This window comes from Ranitomeya imitator, chromosome 3 (assembly GCF_032444005.1).
Source record: "Ranitomeya imitator isolate aRanImi1 chromosome 3, aRanImi1.pri, whole genome shotgun sequence".
Taxonomy (NCBI): Eukaryota; Metazoa; Chordata; class Amphibia; order Anura; family Dendrobatidae; genus Ranitomeya; species Ranitomeya imitator.
This window is the reverse complement of record NC_091284.1, coordinates 305408897-305429759: the sequence shown is the minus strand read 5'-3', so window position 1 is coordinate 305429759 and position 20863 is coordinate 305408897. Positions and strand designations below refer to the sequence as shown.

The following is a 20863-nucleotide window of genomic DNA, read 5'->3' as shown; positions in this document are numbered from 1 at the left end:
AGAGGGGTTGTCCCTGTCACACAAAAGGGTTGTCCCTGTCGCACAGAGGGGTTGTCCCTGTCGCACAGAGAGGCTCTGCCCCTGTCGCACACAGAGGCTGTCCCTGTCGCACACAGTCTGTCCCTGTCACACAGAGGGGCTGTCCCTGTCGCACAGAGGAGTTGTCACACAGAGAGGCTGTTTGTCCCTGTCGCACACAGAGGCTGTACCTGTCGCACAGAAGGGTTGTCCCTGTCGCACACAGAGAGACTGTCCCTGTCGCACACAGAGAAACTGTCCCTGTTGCACACAGAGAGACTGTCCATGTCGCACACAGAGAGACTGTCCCTGTCGCACAAAGAGGCTGTCCCTGTCGCACAGAGAGGCTGTCCCTGTCGCACAGAGAGGCTGTCCCTGTCGCACAGAGAGGCTGTCCCTGTCGCACAGAGAGGCTGTCCCTGTCGCACAGAGAGGCTGTCCCTGTCGCACAGAGAGGCTGTCCCTGTCGCACAGAGAGGCTGTCCCTGTCGCACAGAGAGACTGTCCCTGTCGCACAGAGAGACTGTCCCTGTCGCACAGAGAGACTGTCCCTGTCACACAGAGAGACTGTCCCTGTCACACTAGGCTGTCCCTGTCGCACAGAGAGGCTGTCCCTGTCGAACACAGAGAGGCTGTCTGTTATGATAAGGTAATTCAGTACCACAATGGACATAGAGGTCAGAGCACATACAGTGACCTGACAATAACCCAAAAACATAGAACGAGCTCTGAGACGTGGGAACTCTGCTGACCGCAATCCCTAATCCTCTCCAACCACACTAGAGGCAGCCGTGGATTGCGCCTAACGCTCCCTATGCAACTCGGCACAGCCTGAGAAACTAGCTAGCCTGAAGATAGAAAATAAGCCTACCTTGCCTCAGAGAAATACCCCAAAGGAAAAGGCAGCCCCCACATATAATGACGGTGAGTTAAGATGAAAAGACAAACGTAGAGATGAAATAGATTTAGCAAAGTGAGGCCCGACTTTCTGAACAGAGCGAGGATAGGAAAGGTAACTTTGCGGTCAACACAAAACCCTACAAAAACCACGCAAAGGGGGCAAAAAGACCCTCCGTACCGAACTAACGGCACGGAGGTACACCTTCTGCGTCCCAGAGCTTCCAGCAAGCAGAAAAAAAACAAATAGACAAGCTGGACAGAAAAAAAACAGCAAACAAAATAGCAAAGCGGAACTTAGCTATGCAGAGCAGCAGGCCACAGGAACGATCCAGGAGGAAACAGGTCCAATACTAGAACATTGACAGGAGGCCAGCATCAAAGCACTAGGTGGAGTTAAATAGAGCAGCACCTAACGACTTCACCCCATCACCTGAGGAAGGAAACTCAGAAGCCGCAGTACCACTTTCCTCCACCAACGGAAGCTCACAGAGAGAATCAGCCGAAGTACCACTTGTGACCACAGGAGGGAGCTCTGCCACAGAATTCACAACAGCTGTCCCTGTCGAACACAGAAAGGCTGTCCCTGTCGAACACAGAGAGGCTGTCCCAGTCGAACACAGAGAGGCTGTCCCTGTCGCACAGAGAGAGACTGTCCCTGTCGCACAGAGAGACTGTCCCTGTCGCACAGAGAGAGACTGTCCCTGTCGCACAGAGAGAGACTGTCCCTGTCGCACAGAGAGACTGTCCCTGTCACACTAGGCTGTCCCTGTCGCACAGAGAGACTGTCCCTGTCACACTAGGCTGTCCCTGTCGCACAGAGAGGCTGTCCCTGTCGCACACAGAGAGGCTGTCCCTGTCGCACACAGAGAGGCTGTCCCTGTCGCACACAGAGAGGCTGTCCCTGTCGCACAGAGAGACTGTCCCTGTCGCACAGATAGAGACTGTCCCTGTCGCACAGAGAGGCTGTCCCTGTCGCACACAGAGAGACTGTCCCTGTCGCACAGAGAGTCTGTCCCTGTCGAACACAGAGAGGCTGTCCCTGTCGCAGAGAGGCTGTCCCTGTCGAACACAGAGAGGCTGTCCCTGTCGCACACAGAGAGGCTGTCCCTGTCGCACAGAGAGAGACTGTCCCTGTCGCACAGAGAGACTGTCCCTGTCACACTAGGCTGTACCTGTCGCACATAGAGGCTGTCCCTGTCGAACACAGAGACTGTCCCTGTCGCACAGAGACTGTCCCTGTCGCACAGAGAGACTGTCCCTGTCACACACAGAGAGACTGTCCCTGTCGCTCACAGAGAGGTTGTTCCTGTCGCTCACAGAGAGACTGTCCCTGTCGCACACACAGGCTGTCCCTGTCGCACAAAAGGCGCCATTCTACAGCCCAGCTCACTTTGTCACAACATATGGCTGCTGCGTCCTAATGAAACCGGAAGTGACTCTTCCTTTGTTGCCGGAAGTGATATTGGTGTCTCTTTATTTACAGCACGGAAAGATGGCGATGCGACCGGGAGCCGGGGGGACGGGTAGCGGCAGGCGAGTACACAGCTTGTAGCATTGTCAGTTATGTATGCTCCATTTTGTATCCGCAGGACGGCGCACATGAATGTGGCAGCCGCTGTGCCTTGTAGACTCGCTGACGTGTTCATGTGACAGTGTAGCAGGGGGGCTCTTCCCATCATGTCGGCTCTTCCATACTAACACCTCTCCCTGTGCAGAGCGCTTCCACATCTGGGTGATATGTCTCCCACCATCTGCTCCTTTTCTTTTTCCATCTGCTGCACATTGATTTAAATGTAAATTGATAATTATTAGGAAAATGATTGAAAGGTTAAAAAAGCAAGTGGTTACCAATGGGTTAAACGAGGAAGAAAGGATGTGCCAGCCTGACCCATGGCCACAACATGATGCCTCCTGGCATGGTGTGGTTGGGTACTTGCTGTCCGGACCATGGCCAGCCATGGGGTGTGGGTGGCATCGGTGCGCCCTGGGTGGCACAATTACCTGTATGATGCCTCCTGGCATGGTGTCGTCGGGTACATGCTGTCCGGACCATGGCCAGCCATGGAGTGCGGGTGGCATCGGTGCGCCCTGGGTGGCACAATTACCTGTATGATGCCTCCGGGCATGGTGTCGTCGGGTGCATGCTGTCCGGACCATGGCCGACCATGGGGTGCGGGTGGCATCGGTGCGCCCTGGGTGGCACAATTACCTGTATGATGCCTCCTGGCATGGTGTGGTCGGGTACTTGCTGTCCGGACCATGGCCGGCCATGGAGTACGGTTGGCATCGGTGCGCCCTGGGTGGCACAATTACCTTATCACGTGAGATTAGATCACATAAATAGAAATAAAGTGACCTAGACCATGGTACTGGTAAAAACTAACAATTTATTGAGAAAATAACTCTTAAAAACACAATATATACATGGGAAAAAGGGGTACTGGACCATAAAAATGAGGGACAAAAAATGCCATAGGCTACATCCCATCAGTGGACTGACACAGCATACCGGCATGAAAACACACCGGTACAATATAAGTTACATGCACAAAACAACCAATATATGTGGTACAAGTAATGAAAAAATCATCTGACAAACCGTGCTCATGTATCCATACTGTTTTGAGGTGGGCTATACTCATCCTCTGATGTGGCACATGGTTCTAAACAATAGGCACTATGTTTTATGCAGACAAAGGTGAATTACCATGGGGTGCGGGTGGCATCGGTGCGCCCTCGGTGGCACAGTTACCTGTTTGATCCCTGTGAGTCTCCTGCATGGCTCCTATTACATAGAGCGGTGCCCGCACAACACTTTGTAGAGTTTCGTGTGTGCCACGGTCTGGATTCATCGTTGCTTTCCCGCCTCTTTATGCCTAGTTTTCTGTGTTGTATTTGCGCCTTTTCTGACGTCTGCTCTATACGTGCTCCCCTCTGGGGTTTCTCTCCTTTGTGGGTGGCGTTTAGCAATTCCAGGTGTTTCCGCCAGGTTCATCAATTTTAAACTTTTTAAAAAGTACTACAATTTGGCACAGCTTCACTCGAGAATCCCCTGGTGTATGATTGAGCGCGCCAAATGCAGTTTTTTTTCACTTTTGGTGCTAAAGTGCAAGTTTTAATAACAAGTCACAAAAAAAAACAATTTTATGACAAGAAAGGCCTTGTTTGACCGCACCATTATTTCTTTTGAAATCAAGACTAATCCCATCTCCACTTTCTGGCCTTATGCTGGAAAGCATGACCTCTCTCATTTGGTGCCTATGAGCATTTCCTTTACCCTTTATACATCAGGCACAATTTTTTGGCTAAGGTCACACATTTGTGATTTGTCATGGGTATTCCACACTGCAAATCTACTTCAGTTTTTGGCACAATCCAAGTTATTGAGGTTTTCAAATTCACGTTTTGCACGAAAATAGGAGACTGGTGAGGATTTCAGTCTACTGTGCTCATTGCTGTGCTGATTTTTTTTTTTTTTTAATTTATTGAGGATTTCACCCTACTCATTGCTTAGTAACTGAACAGCGTGAAATCTGCAGCCTAAACTAAATCCACCAGTAACACATTGGTTACAAATCCTCAGCCGGCAGTTTCTGCAATGTGTGAACATGACGTAACTGGAACTGGGCTCTTGAAATGCTCATCTTATTATCAGACAGTAAAAAATGAGTGGCATTCACTTTTCTGACATGGGCTTTCTAAGGAAATACACAAGTCTTATCAGGTCTGAGACAGTCCTTCAAGGGGAATCTGTCACCACTTTTATGGCATAGCAGCTAAAAATATCTCCTTATGAAGCGTCTGCTATGCATTCCCTACATCATTATTGAGCCCCCTGACTCCCCTTGTATACTCACAAAAACGTGTTTTATGTGTCCCGCGCTGTATCGTAATTTTTCAGTCCGGTTTGATGGGCGTGGCTTAGGGTCTCTACATCATGCCCATCGGCTGTTGGTCGCCATCATAGAGAACGCCTCTTGCCCCGTGCGACATCTCGCTCCTGCTCAGAAATATTTCCTTGTGCAATACGCTTCTCCCAACTGTGGGTAAAGCCGAAAAACAGAAGTGTACGTGTGCTGGCAAACATAGTTCCGGTACATGAGCTCATCGGACCGGACTGAGAAATTAACATACAGCGCGGGACACATAAAACACGTTTTTGTGAGTATACAAGGGGAGTCAGGGGGCTCTATAATGATGTGGGGAATGGATAGCAGATGCTTAATAAGGCAATATTTTTAGCTTGCCATGCCATTAAAGTGGTGACAGATTCCCTTTAAAGGGAATTGTGGAATTAAGCTTAAAATAGTAAATAAAATGTATTAATGCAATGCTTGCACTGTTTGCAAACATTTCTATATGAAAAATCTAATATATAATTGCCTAGAATACTACTTCCTGCAATTTGTGCCAACTTCCGTGGCTTTGTCCGGAGCTAATGTGCGGAGCTAATGTCCGGAGCTAATGTCCGGAGATGAGTGACGTCAACAGTGTCCAGTGTCTGATTGGTTGCCGCCTGCTGCGAGCGACCAATCAGAAACGTGCCGTACTGTGACACACTCCGCCCGCCATTTTGGTGTGATTTTTGAATTTTTACCTCACAGCAAGTTTCTACTGCGTGGAGGCGGGCCCAGTGACGTTGCTCTTCAAGCTCCTGCCGAATTTCGTCAAAAAAATGATAATACCATTTACCAAAACTATATATATTTAGTTGTGAAGTGGTTCAGTGACATTTTCACACCAATTTTGAACTTTTGTTTGGTGTTTTCTCCATATACTGCCTATTATTCACTGACTGTTATACTGAGAGACTGCCGTTTATTAACCTCTTCTTTGCCACATTGGGTATATTGCTCTATTATTTGCCACATAAGGACATTGTCCATTATTGCCCAGCAATTTCTCTGCAATATAAACTGCCTATTTATTAATATCTGCATTCCTGCAAAGAACTATTGCCTATTATTAACTGGCTATTTTCCTACTACCTGACAGTGCCTCTTATTAACCTGTTGTTTGCCACCACCACGCTTAAAGCTGTTTAGCTTAGCCAACATGAGCTCTAATAGTAAGGATACTAATGACACAGAGCCCAAAGCTGCTGATGGCGCACGTAAGATTAGGTCTGATAGAAAGTATACTAATAATGCAGAGCAAAAAGACGCCGATGCCGCACGTAAGCGCAAACAGCGTGCTAACAAGAGTACAGAGGATAGATGCAAGCGCATGGACACTGTACATACCAATATACATAGTTATTGATACATATTATTTACATTATTGTTCTTAAGCAAAGAACCGTTGTTGTGGCATTTGCCACAACACGCAAAGTTGTCGTCTGATGTCTTTCATCCCTCTGCTCATAAGCATGTTCATGGATCCTGTGTAACTGTACCTTAAATAACAAGAATTGTCAAGAGCTGGTGAGTGCAGCCATTTTTTGTTCTTTCTTACTATTATTTATTAATTGTATTATTCTTACATTTGAATAAATAAAGTATATATGGATTCTAGACTCCCGATTCTTTAGAATCGGACTGCCATCTAGTATTATATATTTTCTTACATACATACATATATATATATATATATATATATATATATATATATATATATATATATATATATATATATATATATATATATATATATATATATACACCACTAGGGGGAGCATTTTCCGTTTTAGACCTCAAACAGCTATAGTAAGACTTACCAGCTTGGGGCAGTAACTGCTGACATCACCATTTCCCTCCCCTTTTGGGTGGTCTAATATCCCTGGGGCAGAATGAAGAGCAGCATCACAGGGCAGCACCATTTTGTGTGTGATTGCCCTGTGATCTGCTATCACCAGCAGTTACTGCATCAGAAACACAGCTACAGAGTTTACAAAAAATCAGAACACAGTGGGCTCAGCAGCATGGTGGACTGGAGGAAAAGTGAAGACGTGTGGTGTTTATGTATGGAGCAGCATTATCTGAGCAGAGCTGTCTGTGACTCATCCCTCCATAAGATAAGAAGGAGGAGATCCAGGTCTGCAGAGAATGGCCAGGCATTGTGGAGGGAGGGGAGAGATACATTGTATGGCAGAGAGAGAGAGAGAGGCAGGCTTTGAATGCAGTGCAGTGCCTGGAGTACAGAGGAGCATGGAGATAAATCACCCCCACTCCCCATCCTCCGGTTCCAGTGAGTGCTTCTCTCATGCGATAGAAAGTAAGTGGAGCTCGGCAGATAGCACTGGGCTATTATAAAACGGCGGCTAGTCACACCTACAGCAGTGAGTTGTGCAGCCCACAGAGGCGTGCCCAGCTCACTGCTAAAGCAGCTACAATGTTAGAGATGGGGTCAGCACCAGTCTATTATCTCCTATGTCCATGGGGTGCCGTAAAATGACACTGATAGTGTCGTGAACTGCTGTGAAACCAAGATGTCAGCCTCCAGTGCATTCTTTAAACTCATATTACACACTTAATCTGTTTCACATGCATTTAAAACTTGGTTATAGCAGCATGTTATGCTACATTACAGTGATTTATTAATGATCTACAAACGCGGTACCTTCCCTTTAAGGCCGGTTTCACACCTCAATGGCTCCGATATGTGAGGTGACAGTTTCCTCACGTACCGGAGACACTGACTCACGTAGACACATTAAAATCAATGTGTCTCTGCACATGTCAGCGTGTTTTCACGGACCGTGTGTCCGTTTGGAAAACACGGAGACATGTCAGTGTTCGTGGGAGCGCACGGATCACACGGACCCATTAAAGTCAATGGGTCCGTGTAAAACACGTACCGCACACGGATGTTGTCCGTGTGCCGTGCAGGAGACAGCGCTACTGTAAGTGCTGTCCCCCCCACCTGTGGTGCTGAAGCCCCATTCATTTCTTCTCTCCAGCAGCGTTCGCTGGAAAGAAGGAATGAATAATCTATTTTTTTTATTTATTTTTGTTTTTAAAATATAGTTACCGGTAATCTGCCCCCTGTGCGCCCGGCCGCTGGCATTAAAATACTTACCCAGCTCCCTCGGCGCTTACATCCTCTCAGCGTCGCTGCTTGTCCTGTATGAGCGGTCACGTGGTGCCGCACATTACAGTGATAAATATGCGGTTCACCTCCCATAGGGGGGGGGGGAACCGCATATTCATTACTGTAATAAGCGGCACCACGTGACTGCTCATACAGGAAGAGCTGCGATGCTGAGAGGATGCAAGCGCCGAGGGAGCTGTGTAAGTATTTTAATGCCAGCGGGCGGGCGCACAGGGGGTGGGAGGGGGCAGATTACCGGCAACTTTATTTTAAAAACAAAAATAAATAAAAAAAATAATTATTCATTCCTTTTCTCCAGCGAATGCTGCTGGAGAGAAGAAATGAATGGCTGCTTCATCACCAGATGCAGGGGACAGCGCTTAACCGTAGCACTGTCTCCTGCACGGTGCGTGTGGTACCCAGTCGGCACACGGGCGGCACACGGATGCAGCACGTGTGCCACACTGATGTGCCACGTGAGCACACGGACACGGATAATTCCGGTACCGATTTTTCCAGTACCGGAATTATCTGGACGTGTGAGACTGGCCTAATAATGTATGCAGTTTGCATTGGGAAATATGCCAATAGATCCACTTTAATTATCCGGGAATGGATGTTTGGTTCAGAGACCTGTAGTACATTATTATAATAGTGGAAGAAATAAGGCAAAAAGACCGTTTTTTTTTTTCTTGCTCTTTTAGTCTTCTTTGTTGCCTTAAAAACTCACTATGTAACAGACAGGATTGTGTATTCTTTTCTTTAGTCTTGGTGGGCTGCAGTACCAGTTACTGGTTGCACATACACGAGTCTGCTTCTTGGCGCATTAGGTACTACACATTGCACGTTATTGGTGCTCCAGGCTGGGATCACACGACCATATTTTCTCCCATCTGAGAAAATCTGATTATGCTGATCACACTCTGATCTGATTTACAGATGTAATTTTTACTTCGGTCAGACTTGTTCCGAGGGAAATCTCAGTTATGTGTACGGCCCCATAGATCAATATTAGTCCAAGTGTGATCCAATGTTTTGTCGGATTGCACTCGGCCCGAAAATATGGTTATCTGCAGGCTAAATACAGCTGAGCCAAACATGCAGGTTTCCTGAATGTGTTGTGCGCTACCAGATGTGGCTTATCTGCCCTACACAGAAAGGACTCACAATCCAGGTGGGATGGGGGGACTTGAGCAAGGTTACGGCTTCAGTACCAGGGTTGGTAGTAACCACAGATGGATGCTTGGACAGTTGAAGTTTCCTTGTGTTGAATTATATATTTTGGCAGTGACCTCGTTTACTGCACTGGGAGCAAGAGATGAGTGATAATAGGGCCTTTGGCATTATAATGTCCTAATTTTCTAAGACTGTCATTTTTCTTAGGATTTCTGTTTTATTGTTCAGCCATGTGTTTGAACAACGTCTTTGTTCCTTCAATGCGTCGGTAAGAATATTGTGACTCCACCGTCATTGGTCTCGTGCTTCGTTATATACCTGGTAGATTTCCATGTAATGGAGCCTGTGAGGCTTCAGCACTCATGTATTGTTGTGGACATGGGATGTTTGATCCAGTGTTGATGGTTTGGTAAGTGATACTGTAATGTTTCTGTGCAGGTTTTGTAAGTACATCCTCATTCTGGTAACACTGGTAGTATTGTGAAAGCCTTTCACTAAATGTATGGTGTACAGTGGAGACCTGCATTAGCTAGTGTTTAGTTGTTGTTTTTTTTTTTTTTTTCTTAAGGCTGTGTTCACACATTGCAGGCACTTTGTTTTTTGATCCATTTGTGTTAAAAAATGTAAGGTTTTGCAAAGTTTGAAAAAACAAAAAAAACTGCAAAACACTGGCACACCCCAATAAGCTTGCTAAGTTGGCAGATGAGGTGGGTGCCAGTACAGGGGTAGCACTGCTGCAGCCAGGCATGTCCTCTGAAAGCCGGAGGAATGACTGCTACAGTAAAAGCTCCTTCTCACTTGCGAGAAATACGTCCGAGTCTCGCAGGTTAAAACCCTGCTCTGGCGCCGGCACCCCAGAGCGGAGCGTGCGGCCGCACAACAATAAATGGAGCTGCATGCTCCGCTCTGGAGTGCCGGCGCCAGAGCAGGGTTTTAGCCTGCGAGACTCGGATGTATTTCTCGCAAGTGAGATGGAGCCCTAAGGAGGGAAATAGGAGAGCAGGGCAGGCCAGACAGGTGCTGGTAGTGGGCGACTCAATTATTAGGGGAACAGATAGGGCAATCTGTCACAAAGACAGGGATTGTCGAACGGTGTGCTGCCTGCCTGGCGCTCGAGTCCGACACATTGCTGATCGGGTGGACAGATTACTGGGAGGGGCTGGTGAGGACCCAGCGGTCATGGTGCACATTGGCACAAATGACAAGGTTAGAGGTAGGTGGAAGGTCCTTAAAGATGATTTCAGGGAATTAGGCCGCAAGCTGAAAGCAAGGACCTCCAATGTTGTATTTTCCGAAATACTGCCTGTACCACGTGCCACGCCAGAGAGGCAACGGGAGATTAGGGAGGTTAATAAGTGGCTCAAGAATTGGTGTAGGAAGGAGGGGTTTGGGTTCCTGCAGAACTGGGCCGACTTCTCAGTTGGCTACAGGCTCTACGCTAGGGACGGGCTGCACCTCAATGGGGAAGGTGCAGCTGTGCTGGGGGAGAAAATGGCTAGAAGGTTGGAGGAGTGTTTAAACTAGGAATTGGGGGGGGGGGGGGGAGGGTATCCATTTTATAGCAGGGGAAGATAGTGCAGATAGAGACCTGGGCACAAATAAGGAAGTTGGGGGTGGCGGTGGCATGGGGGGTGGGGTTAGAACAGTTAATAATTTAAGAAAGAATAGAGGTACAGAGAGGAACATCAAGTGCACGTATACTAATGCCAGAAGCCTCGCAAACAAAATGGACGAATTAGAATTAATGTAGTTGGAGCATAATTATGATATGGTGGGGATATATGAAACGTGGCTGGATGAGAGCCATGACTGGGCTGTTAACTTACAGGGTTATAGTCTGTTCAGAAATGACCGTACAGATAAGCGAGGGGGAGGGGTGTGTCTGTATGTAAAATCGTCCTTAAAACCCATCCTGCGTGATAATATAGGTGAATCTAATGAAAATGTAGAATCCCTGTGGGTGGAGATAAGGGGAGGGGGAAAAATAATAAATTACTGCTAGGGGTTTGTTATAAGTCTGCAAAAATAATGGAAGCAATGGAGAATATCCTCGTAAAGCAAATAGATGAAGCTGCGACTCAAGAAGAAGTCATTATTATGGGGGACTTCAACTACCCTGAAATACATTGGGGAGCAGAAACCTGCAGTTCCAGCAAAGGTAATCGGTTTTTGACAACTATGAGAGACAATTACCTTTCACAACTGGTTCAGGACCCAACTAGAAGGGGGGCACTGCTAGACCTAATATTACCCAACAGGCCAGACCGCATAGCAAATATAAGGGTTGGGGGTCACTTGGGGAATAGTGATCACAAAATAATAAGTTTTCATGTATCCTTTAAAAAGATGTGTAGTAGAGGGGTTACAAGGACACTAAACTTCAGAAGGGCAAATTTCCAACGGATGAGAGATGATCTTGGTGCAATTAACTGGGACGATATCCTGAGACACAAAAATACACAAAGAAAATGGGAGATGTTTATTAGCATCCTGGATAGGACCTGTGCACAGGATAGGACCTGTGCACAGTATATACCGTATGGGAATAAACATACCAGAAATAGGAGGAAACCAATATGGCTAAATAGAGCTGTAAGGGGCACAATAAGTGACAAAAAGAAAGCATTTAGAGAATTAAAGGAAGTAGGTAGTGAGGAGGCATTAAATAAATACAAAAAAAAATTAAATAAATTCTGTAAAAAGCAAATCAAGGCAGCAAAGATTGAGACAGAGAGACTCATTGCCAGAGAGAGTAAAAATAATCCCAAAATATTCTTTAACTACATAAATAGTAAGAAACTAAAAAAGGATAGTGTTGGCCCCCTTAAAAATAGTCTGGGTGAAATGGTGGATGAGGAAAAAGCCAATATGATAAATGACTTTTTTTCATCAGTATTTACACAAGAAAATTCCATGGCAGACAATATGATCAGTGATAACAAAAATTCCCCCTTAAATGTCACCTTCTTAACCCAGCAGGAAGTGCGGCGGCGTCTAAAAATCACTAAAATTGACAAATCTCCGGGCCCGGATGGGATCCACCCCCGAGCACCTCAGGAATTAAGTACACTCATTGATAGACCATTATTTTTAATCTTTAAAGACTCCATAATAACAGGGTCTGTACCACAGGACTGGCGTATAGCAAATGTGGTGCCAATATTCAAAAAGGGGACAAAAACTGAACTTGGAAACTATAGACCAGTTAGCTTAACCTGTACTGTGGGTAAGATCCTGGAGGGCATTCTAAGGGATGCTATACTGGAGTATCTGAAGAGGAATAACCTCATGACCCAGTATTAGCACGGGTTTACTAGGGACCGTTCATGTCAGACTAATTTGATCAGTTTCTATGAAGAGGTAAGTTCCGGACTGGACCAAGGGAACCCAGTGGATGTAGTGTATATGGACTTTTCAACAGCTTTTGATACGGTGCCACACAAAAGATTGATGCATAAAATGAGAATAACGAGGATAGGGGAAAATATGTGTAAGTGGGTTAAGAGCTGGCTCAGGGGTAGGAAACAAAGGGTGGTTATTAATGGAGCACACTCGGACTGGGTAGCGGTTAGCAGTGGGGTACCACAGGGGTCAGTATTGGGCCCTCTTCTTTTTAACATACAGTGGGGCAAAAAAGTATTTAGTCAATCAGCAATAGTGCAAGTTCCACCACTTAAAAAGATGAGAGGCGTTTGTAATTTACATCATAGGTAGACCTCAACTATGGGAGACAAACTGAGAAAAAAAAATCCAGAAAATCACATTGTCTGTTTTTTTAACATTTTATTTGCATATTATGGTGGAAAATAAGTATTTGGTCAGAAACAAAATTTCATCTCAATACTTTGTAATATATCCTTTGTTGGCAATGACAGAGGTCAAACATTTTCTGTAAGTCTTCACAAGGTTGCCACACACTGTTGTTGGTATGTTGGCCCATTCCTCCATGCAGATCTCCTCTAGAGCAGTGGTGTTTTTGGCTTTTCGCTTGGCAACACGGACTTTCAACTCCCTCCAAAGGTTTTCTATAGGGTTGAGATCTGGAGACTGGCTAGGCCACTCCAGGACCTTGAAATGCTTCTTACGAAGCCACTCCTTCGTTGCCCTGGCGGTGTGCTTTGGATCATTGTCATGTTGAAAGACCCAGCCACGTTTCATCTTCAATGCCCTTGCTGATGGAAGGAGGTTTGCACTCAGAATCTCACGATACATGGCCCCATTCATTCTTTCATGTACCCGGATCAGTCGTCCTGGCCCCTTTGCAGAGAAACAGCCCAAAAGCATGATGTTTCCACCACCATGCTTTACAGTAGGTATGGTGTTTGATGGATGCAACTCAGCATTCTTTTTCCTCCAAACACGACAAGTTGTGTTTCTACCAAACAGTTCCACTTTGGTTTCATCAGACCATAGGACATTCTCCCAAAACTCCTCTGGATCATCCAAATGCTCTCTAGCAAGCTTCAGATGGGCCCGGACATGTACTGGCTTAAGCAGTGGGACACGTCTGGCACTGCAGGATCTGAGTCCATGGTGGTGTAGTGTGTTACTTATGGTAGACCTTGTTACATTGGTCCCAGCTCTCTGCAGTTCATTCACTAGGTCCCCCCGCGTGGTTCTGGGATTTTTGCTCACCGTTCTTGTGATCATTCTGACCCCACGGGGTGGGATTTTGCGTGGAGCCCCAGATCGAGGGAGATTATCAGTGGTCTTGTATGTCTTCCATTTTCTAATTATTGCTCCCACTGTTGACTTCTTCACTCCAAGCTGGTTGGCTATTGCAGATTCAGTCTTCCCAGCCTGGTGCAGGGCTACAATTTTGTTTCTGGTGTCCTTTGACAGCTCTTTGGTCTTCACCATAGTGGAGTTTGGAGTCAGACTGTTTGAGGGTGTGCACAGGTGTCTTTTTATACTGATAACAAGTTTAAACAGGTGCCATTACTACAGGTAATGAGTGGAGGAAAGAGGAGACTCTTAAAGAAGAAGTTACAGGTCTGTGAGAGCCAGAAATCTTGATTGTTTGTTTCTGACCAAATACTTATTTTCCACCATAATATGCAATAAAAATGTTAAAAAAACAGACAATGTGATTTTCTGGATTTTTTTTTCTCAGTTTGTCTCCCATAGTTGAGGTCTACCTATGATGTAAATTACAGACGCCTCTCCTCTTTTTAAGTGGTGGAACTTGCACTATTGCTGACTGACTAAATACTTTTTTGCCCCACTGTATTTATTAATGACCTTGTAGGGGGCATACAGAGTAGAATATTTGCAGATGACACTAAACTCTGCAGGGTAATCAATACAGAGGAGGACAATTTTATGTTACAGGATGTTTATGTAAACTAGAAGCTTGGGCTGATAAATGGCAAATGAGCTTTAATGGGGATAAATGTAAGGTCATGCACTTGGGTAGAAGTAATAAGATGTATAACTATGTGCTTAATTCTAAAATTCTGGGCAAAACCGTCAATGAAGAAGACCTGGGAGTATGGGTGGATGACAAACTCACATTTAGTGGCCCGTGTCAGGCAGCTGATACAAAGGCAAATCTGAGACAGGGACAAGGGGGCATCCTCTATGTCTGGAGGAAAGAAGGTTTAAAGGGAGGGTGCCGTGATTTTAGTTTTTGTATTAATAATTATTGATTATATAATCAATTATTTTTAATACAAAAGTAAATGTACTACTTTAATACTTTTTTATTTATTCATTTTTACTTTTGCCACTGGAGGCCGCCATTTTCATTAGTGTGGGTGTAAGTGTCTGGACACGACACTTGCACACCTCACTTACGGCAGCCATGGGCATAGGAGCCAACAGTCGGGCTCCCACCGCTTCTCCTGCCTCTCAGCTCAGCTGTGACTTGGGCACGCCCACTGGGCTGCTACGTCACAGCTGTGAGAGGAGATCGCGGCCATTTTGTTTTTTTCCTCTGTCATCGCACACACAGCTCAGTGTGTGCGATCAAAGCAGGAGCTGCCAAGGAGAAGCTGCTGCTGGGAGCGAGGTGCGGGGTGAGTATCTGCAGCCAGGAGCTGTGATTGCAGCCTGTACTTAGTATTACAGCACAGGCTGCAATCACTGCTCACTGCCGACCTGTTCAGAGCAGAGCAGGGAGATCGTCACACTGCTCTGCCCTGAACATGATTCAGCACTTCCTGGGAGAGGACTGAAGGTAAGTACAGAGTTTTTATTTTCTTATGCATCTACCACTGCTACCTGTCCCTATATACCACTGCTACCAGCCCTTATATACCACTGCTACCAGCCCCTATATACCACTGCTACCTGCTCCTATATACCACTGCTACCAGCCCCTATATACCACTGCTACCTGTCCCTATATACCACTGCTACTAGCCCCTATATACTACTGCTACCAGCCCCTATATACCACTGCTACCTGCTCCTATATACCACTGCTACTAGCCCCTATATACCACTGCTACCTGTCCCTATATACCACTGCTACCAGCCCTTATATACCACTGCTACCTGTCACTATATACCACTGCTACTAGCCCCTATATACCACTGCTACTAGCCCCTATATACCACTGCTACTAGCCCCTATATACCACTGCTACTAGCCCCTATATACCACTGCTACTAGCCCCTATATACCACTGCTACTAGCCCCTATATACCACTGCTACTAGCCCCTATATACCACTGCTACTAGCCCCTATATACCACTGCTACTAGCCCCTATATACCACTGCTGCCTGCCTCTATATACCATCTACCACTGCTACCTCTGTCCTGTGTAGCTAATCTAGTCTTGTGTAGCTAATCCTGTCCTGTGTACAGTATCACACAAGATAGGATTAGATACATGGCGCAGCACAGTATCACACAGGACAGGATTAGATACACGGCTCAGCAGTCAGTATCTAATCCTCTCCTATGCACTCCTCTCCCCCCTGCGTGTCTTTCCCCATTGTGGTTTATTATTTTTGCTGTGGGAGATGAGGGAGTCGAGGATTATGCGTTCGGTATGGTATAAAAAAGATTAATAAAGGACTTTATTCTGGCCGAGTCTTTATTTACAATACATGTGAGATCTATGTGGCGGCATTATGGGTGATCTATATGGCGGTATTATGTGAGAAGCATATGGTGGTATGTGAGAACACTGGCGGTATTATGTGTGATCTATATGGTGGTATGTGAGAACACTGGCGGTATTATGTGTGATCTATATGGCGGTATGTGAGAACACTGGCGGTATTATGTGTGATCTATATGGCGGTATGTGAGAACACTGGCGGTATTATGTGTGATCTATATGGTGGTATGTGAGAACACTGGCGGTATTATGTGTGATCTATATGGTGGTATTATGTGAGAACTGTATGACAGTATTGTGTGATCTATTTGATAGTATTGTGTGTGATCTATATGGCGGTATTATGCGAGAACACTATGGCAGTATTATCTTCAGAAAGCGGACCCATTCTATGGTGGTTCTGGCTGAGCACCTGCACGCGGGTCTGGGGTAATAGAGGGTAAAGCATGACCTCCAGTTAGGTGCAGTCAGGGCTGGTGAGGCAGCTGAAGAGAGGGGTCTCATTTTTATCGTTACTATATGGCTACATTTCCTTCCCAGCGTCACCCCGGACTGCGCCTGTCGCCTCGCTTTCACACATGGACAGGATGGAGAAGACAGGATGTGAGGAGGGGAATGGGGTCTGCATGCAAAGTCTGGATCAGACCAGGCCATCAATCCGCAGAAATGATTCCTGGATTTCTGTGGAGCAGACGGTCCATCCATGTGTATAAAAGACAGCGCTCTATGTACAATCCCTGGCTGCTCCGCACACCGAACAGGGGGCCCCTATAGACCAGCACACTGCTCTCCTGAAATACTCTGTGCTGCTGTCACCCTGCTCTCTCCACCACATATCTCCCAGAATCCTTGCTGCCTGCCATCCTTGGTGACTGTCTACTTGTCAGTATAAGGCTGCCTTCACACTATCATTATTTGGTCAGTATTTTACCTCAGTATTTGTAGCCAAAACCAGGAGTGGGTGATAAATGCAGAAGTGGTGCATATGTTTCTATTATACTTTTCCTCTATTTGTTCCACTCCTGGTTTTGGCTTACAAATACTGAGGTAAAATACTGACCAAATACTGATAGTGTGACGGCAGCCATACTCTGCAGTCACCAACAAAATGGCTTCTCACTGGGTTCCTGAATATCATCCTCTCTAATCCCTTAGCAAACACCCATAAGGAGAGGAGAGGAGACATCACACAAGTCAGCAGACTCCGCCCATAATTACTGCAGTGCAGTAATGTGAGCTAGTTGTACACTAGGTTTTTCTGAAATTTCAGCAGCTGCTCCCCCTAGTGTTGAAAAGTGGAAATTCCAAAACTTTTCAAATTATTTTTCATATTTTACTAAATTATAAACAAATGATAATATTTTTTAAGAAAATGTAATCATTAATTCTTTACATTTTTACAATTTCTGAAAAAAAATTTTTTTTGATGGCACCTTCCCTTTAACCCCTTCATGACCCAGCCTATTTTGACCTTAAAGACCTTGCCGTTTTTTGCAATTCTGACCAGTGTCCCTTTATGAGGTAATAACTCAGGAACGCTTCAACGGATCCTAGCGGTTCTGAGATTGTTTTTTCGTGCCATATTGGGATTCATGTTAGTGGTAAATTTAGGTCAATAAATTCTGCGTTTATTTGTGATAAAAACGGAAATTTGGCGAAAATTTTGAAAATTTCGCAATTTTCACATTTTTAATTTTTATTCTGTTAAACCAGAGAGATATGTGACACAAAATAGTTAATAAATAACATTTCCCACATGTTTACTTTACATCAGCACAATTTTGGAAACAAAATTTTTTTTTGTTAGGAAGTTATAAGGGTTAAAATTTGACCAGCGATTTGTCATTTTTACAACGAAATTTACAAAACCATTTTTTTTAGGGACCACCTCACATTTGAAGTCAGTTTGAGGGGTCTATATGGCTGAAAATACCCAAAAGTGACACCATTCTAAAAACTGCACCCCTCAAGGTACTCAAAACCACATTCAAGAAGTTTATTAACCCTTCAGGTGCTTCACAGCAGCAGAAGCAACATGGAAGGAAAAAATGAACATTTAACTTTTTAGTCACAAAAATGATCTTTTAGCAACAATTTTTTTATTTTCCCAATGGTAAAAGGAGAAACTGAACCACGAAAGTTGTTGTCCAATTTGTCCTGAGTACGCTGATACCTCATATGTGGGGGTAAACCACTGTTTGGGCGCACGGCAGGGCTTGGAAGGGAAGGAGCGCCATTTGACTTTTTGAATCAAAAATTGGCTCCACTCTTTAGCGGACACCATGTCACGTTTGGAGAGCCCCCGTGTGCCTAAAAATTGGAGCTCTCCCACAAGTGACCCCATTTTGGAAACTAGACCCCCCAAGGAACTTATTTAGATGCCTAGTGAGCACTTTAAACCCTCAGGTGCTTCACAAATTGATCTGTAAAAATGAAAAAGTACTTTTTTTTCACAAAAAAATTCTTTTCGCCTCAGTTTTTTCATTTTCACATGGGCAGTAGGGTAAAATGGATCATAAAATTTGTTGGGCAATTTCTCCCGAGTACGTCGATACCTCATATGTGGGGGTAAACCACTGTTTGGGCACTCGGCAGGGCTCGGAAGGGAAGGCGCGCCATTTGACTTTTTGAATGGAAAATTAGCTCCAATTGTTAGCGGACACCATGTCGCGTTTGGAGAGCCCCTGTGTGCCTAAACATTGGAGCTCCCCCACAAGTGACCCCATTTTGGAAACTAGACCCCCCAAGGAACTTATCTAGATGCATATTGAGCACTTTAAACCCCCAGGTGCTTCACAGAAGTTTATAACGCAGAGCCATGAAAATAAAAAATAATTTTTCTTTCCTCAAAAATGATTTTTTAGCCTGGAATTTCCTATTTTGCCAAGGATAATAGGAGAAATTGGACCCCAATTATTGTTGTCCTGTTTGTCCTGAGTACGCAGATACCCAATATGTGGGGGTAAACCACTGTTTGGGCGCACGGCAGGGCTCGGAAGGGATGGCACGCCATTTGGCTTTTTAAATGGAAAATTAGCTCCAATCATTAGCGGACACCATGTCACGTTTGGAGAGCCCCTGTGTGCCTAAACATTGGAGATCCCCCAGAAATGACACCATTTTGGAAACTAGACCCCCAAAGGAACTAATCTAGATGTGTGGTGAGGACTTTGAACCCCCAAGTGCTTCACAGAAGTTTATAACGCAGAGCCATGAAAAAAAAAAAAATTATTTTCTCAAAAATGATCTTTTAGCCTGCAATTTTTTATTTTCCCAAGGGTAACAGGAGAAATTTGACCCCAAAAGTTGTTGTCCAGTTTCTCCTGAGTACGCGGATACCCCATATGTGGGGGTAAACCACTGTTTGGGCACATGCTGAGGCTCGGAAGTGAAGTAGTGACGTTTTGAAATGCAGACTTTGATGGAATGCTCTGTGGGCGTCACGTTGCGTTTGCAGAGCCCCTGATGTGGCTTACCAGTAGAAACCCCCCACAAGTGACCGCATTTTGGAAACTAGACCCCGAAAGGAACTTATCTAGATGTGTGGTGAGCACTTTGAACCCCCAAGCGCTTCATAGAAGTTTATAATGCAGAGCCGTGAAAATAATAAATACGTTTTCTTTCCTCAAAAATAATTATTTAGCCCAGAATTTTTTATTTTCCCAAGGGTTACAGGAGAAATTGGACCCCAAAAGTTGTTGTCCAGTTTCTCCTGAGTACGCTGATACCCCATGAGTGGGGGTAAACCACTGTTTGGGCACACGTCGGGGCTCAGAAGGGAAGTAGTGACTTTTGAAATGCAGACTTTGATGGAATGGTCTGCGGGTGTCACGTTGCGTTTGCAGAGCCCCTGGTGTGCCTAAACAGTAGAAACCCCCACAAGTGACCCCATTTTAGAAATTAGACCCCCAAGGAACTTATCTAGATATGTGGTGAGCACTTTGAACCCCCAAGTGCTTCACAGACGTTTACAACGCAGAGCCGTGAAAATAAAAAATCATTTTTCTTTCCTCAAAAATGATGTTTTAGCAAACATTTTTTTTGATTCACAAGGGTAACAGGAGAAATTGGACCCCAGTAATTGTTGCGCAGTTTGTCCTGAGTATGCTGGTACCCCATATGTGGGGGTAAACCACTGTTTGGGCACACGTCAGGGCTCGGAAGTGAGGGAGCACCATTTGACTTTTTGAATACGAGATTGGCTGGAATCAATGGTGGCGCCATGTTGCGTTTGGAGACCCCTGATGTGCCTAAACAGTGGTAACCCCTCAATTCTACCTCCAACACTAACCCCCCCACACCCCTAACTCTAATCCCAACTGTAGCCATAACCCTAAACACAACCCTAACCGCAACACACCCCTAACCACAACCCTAACCCCAACACACCCCTAACCATAACCACAACCCTAATTCCAACCCTAACCCTAAGGCTATGTGCCCACGTTGCGGATTCGTGTGAGATATTTTCGCACCATTTTTGAAAAATCCGCGGGTAAAAGGCACTGCGTTTTACCTGCGGATTTTCCGCGGATTTCCAGTGTTTTTTGTGCGGATTTCACCTGCGGATTCCTATTGAGGAACAGGTGTAAAACGCTGCGGAATCCGCACAAAGAATTGACATGCTGCGGAAAATACAACGCAGCGTTTCCGCGTGGTATTTTCTGC

The 20863-nt window shown here is 45.4% G+C and overlaps 1 protein-coding gene across 1 annotated transcript in view; it reads left to right on the top strand.

The window, feature by feature from the left end:
- The first annotated feature begins 2388 nt into the window (after positions 1-2388).
- The window catches only part of SYNRG (synergin gamma), a 474426-nt gene continuing 455951 nt past the window's right edge, over positions 2389-20863 (top strand). The window contains exon 1 of the mRNA XM_069756583.1: positions 2389-2451. Within this exon, the coding sequence (XP_069612684.1) occupies positions 2411-2451 (41 nt within the window). The 5' untranslated portion in view covers positions 2389-2410. The remainder of the gene's footprint in view (positions 2452-20863) is intronic.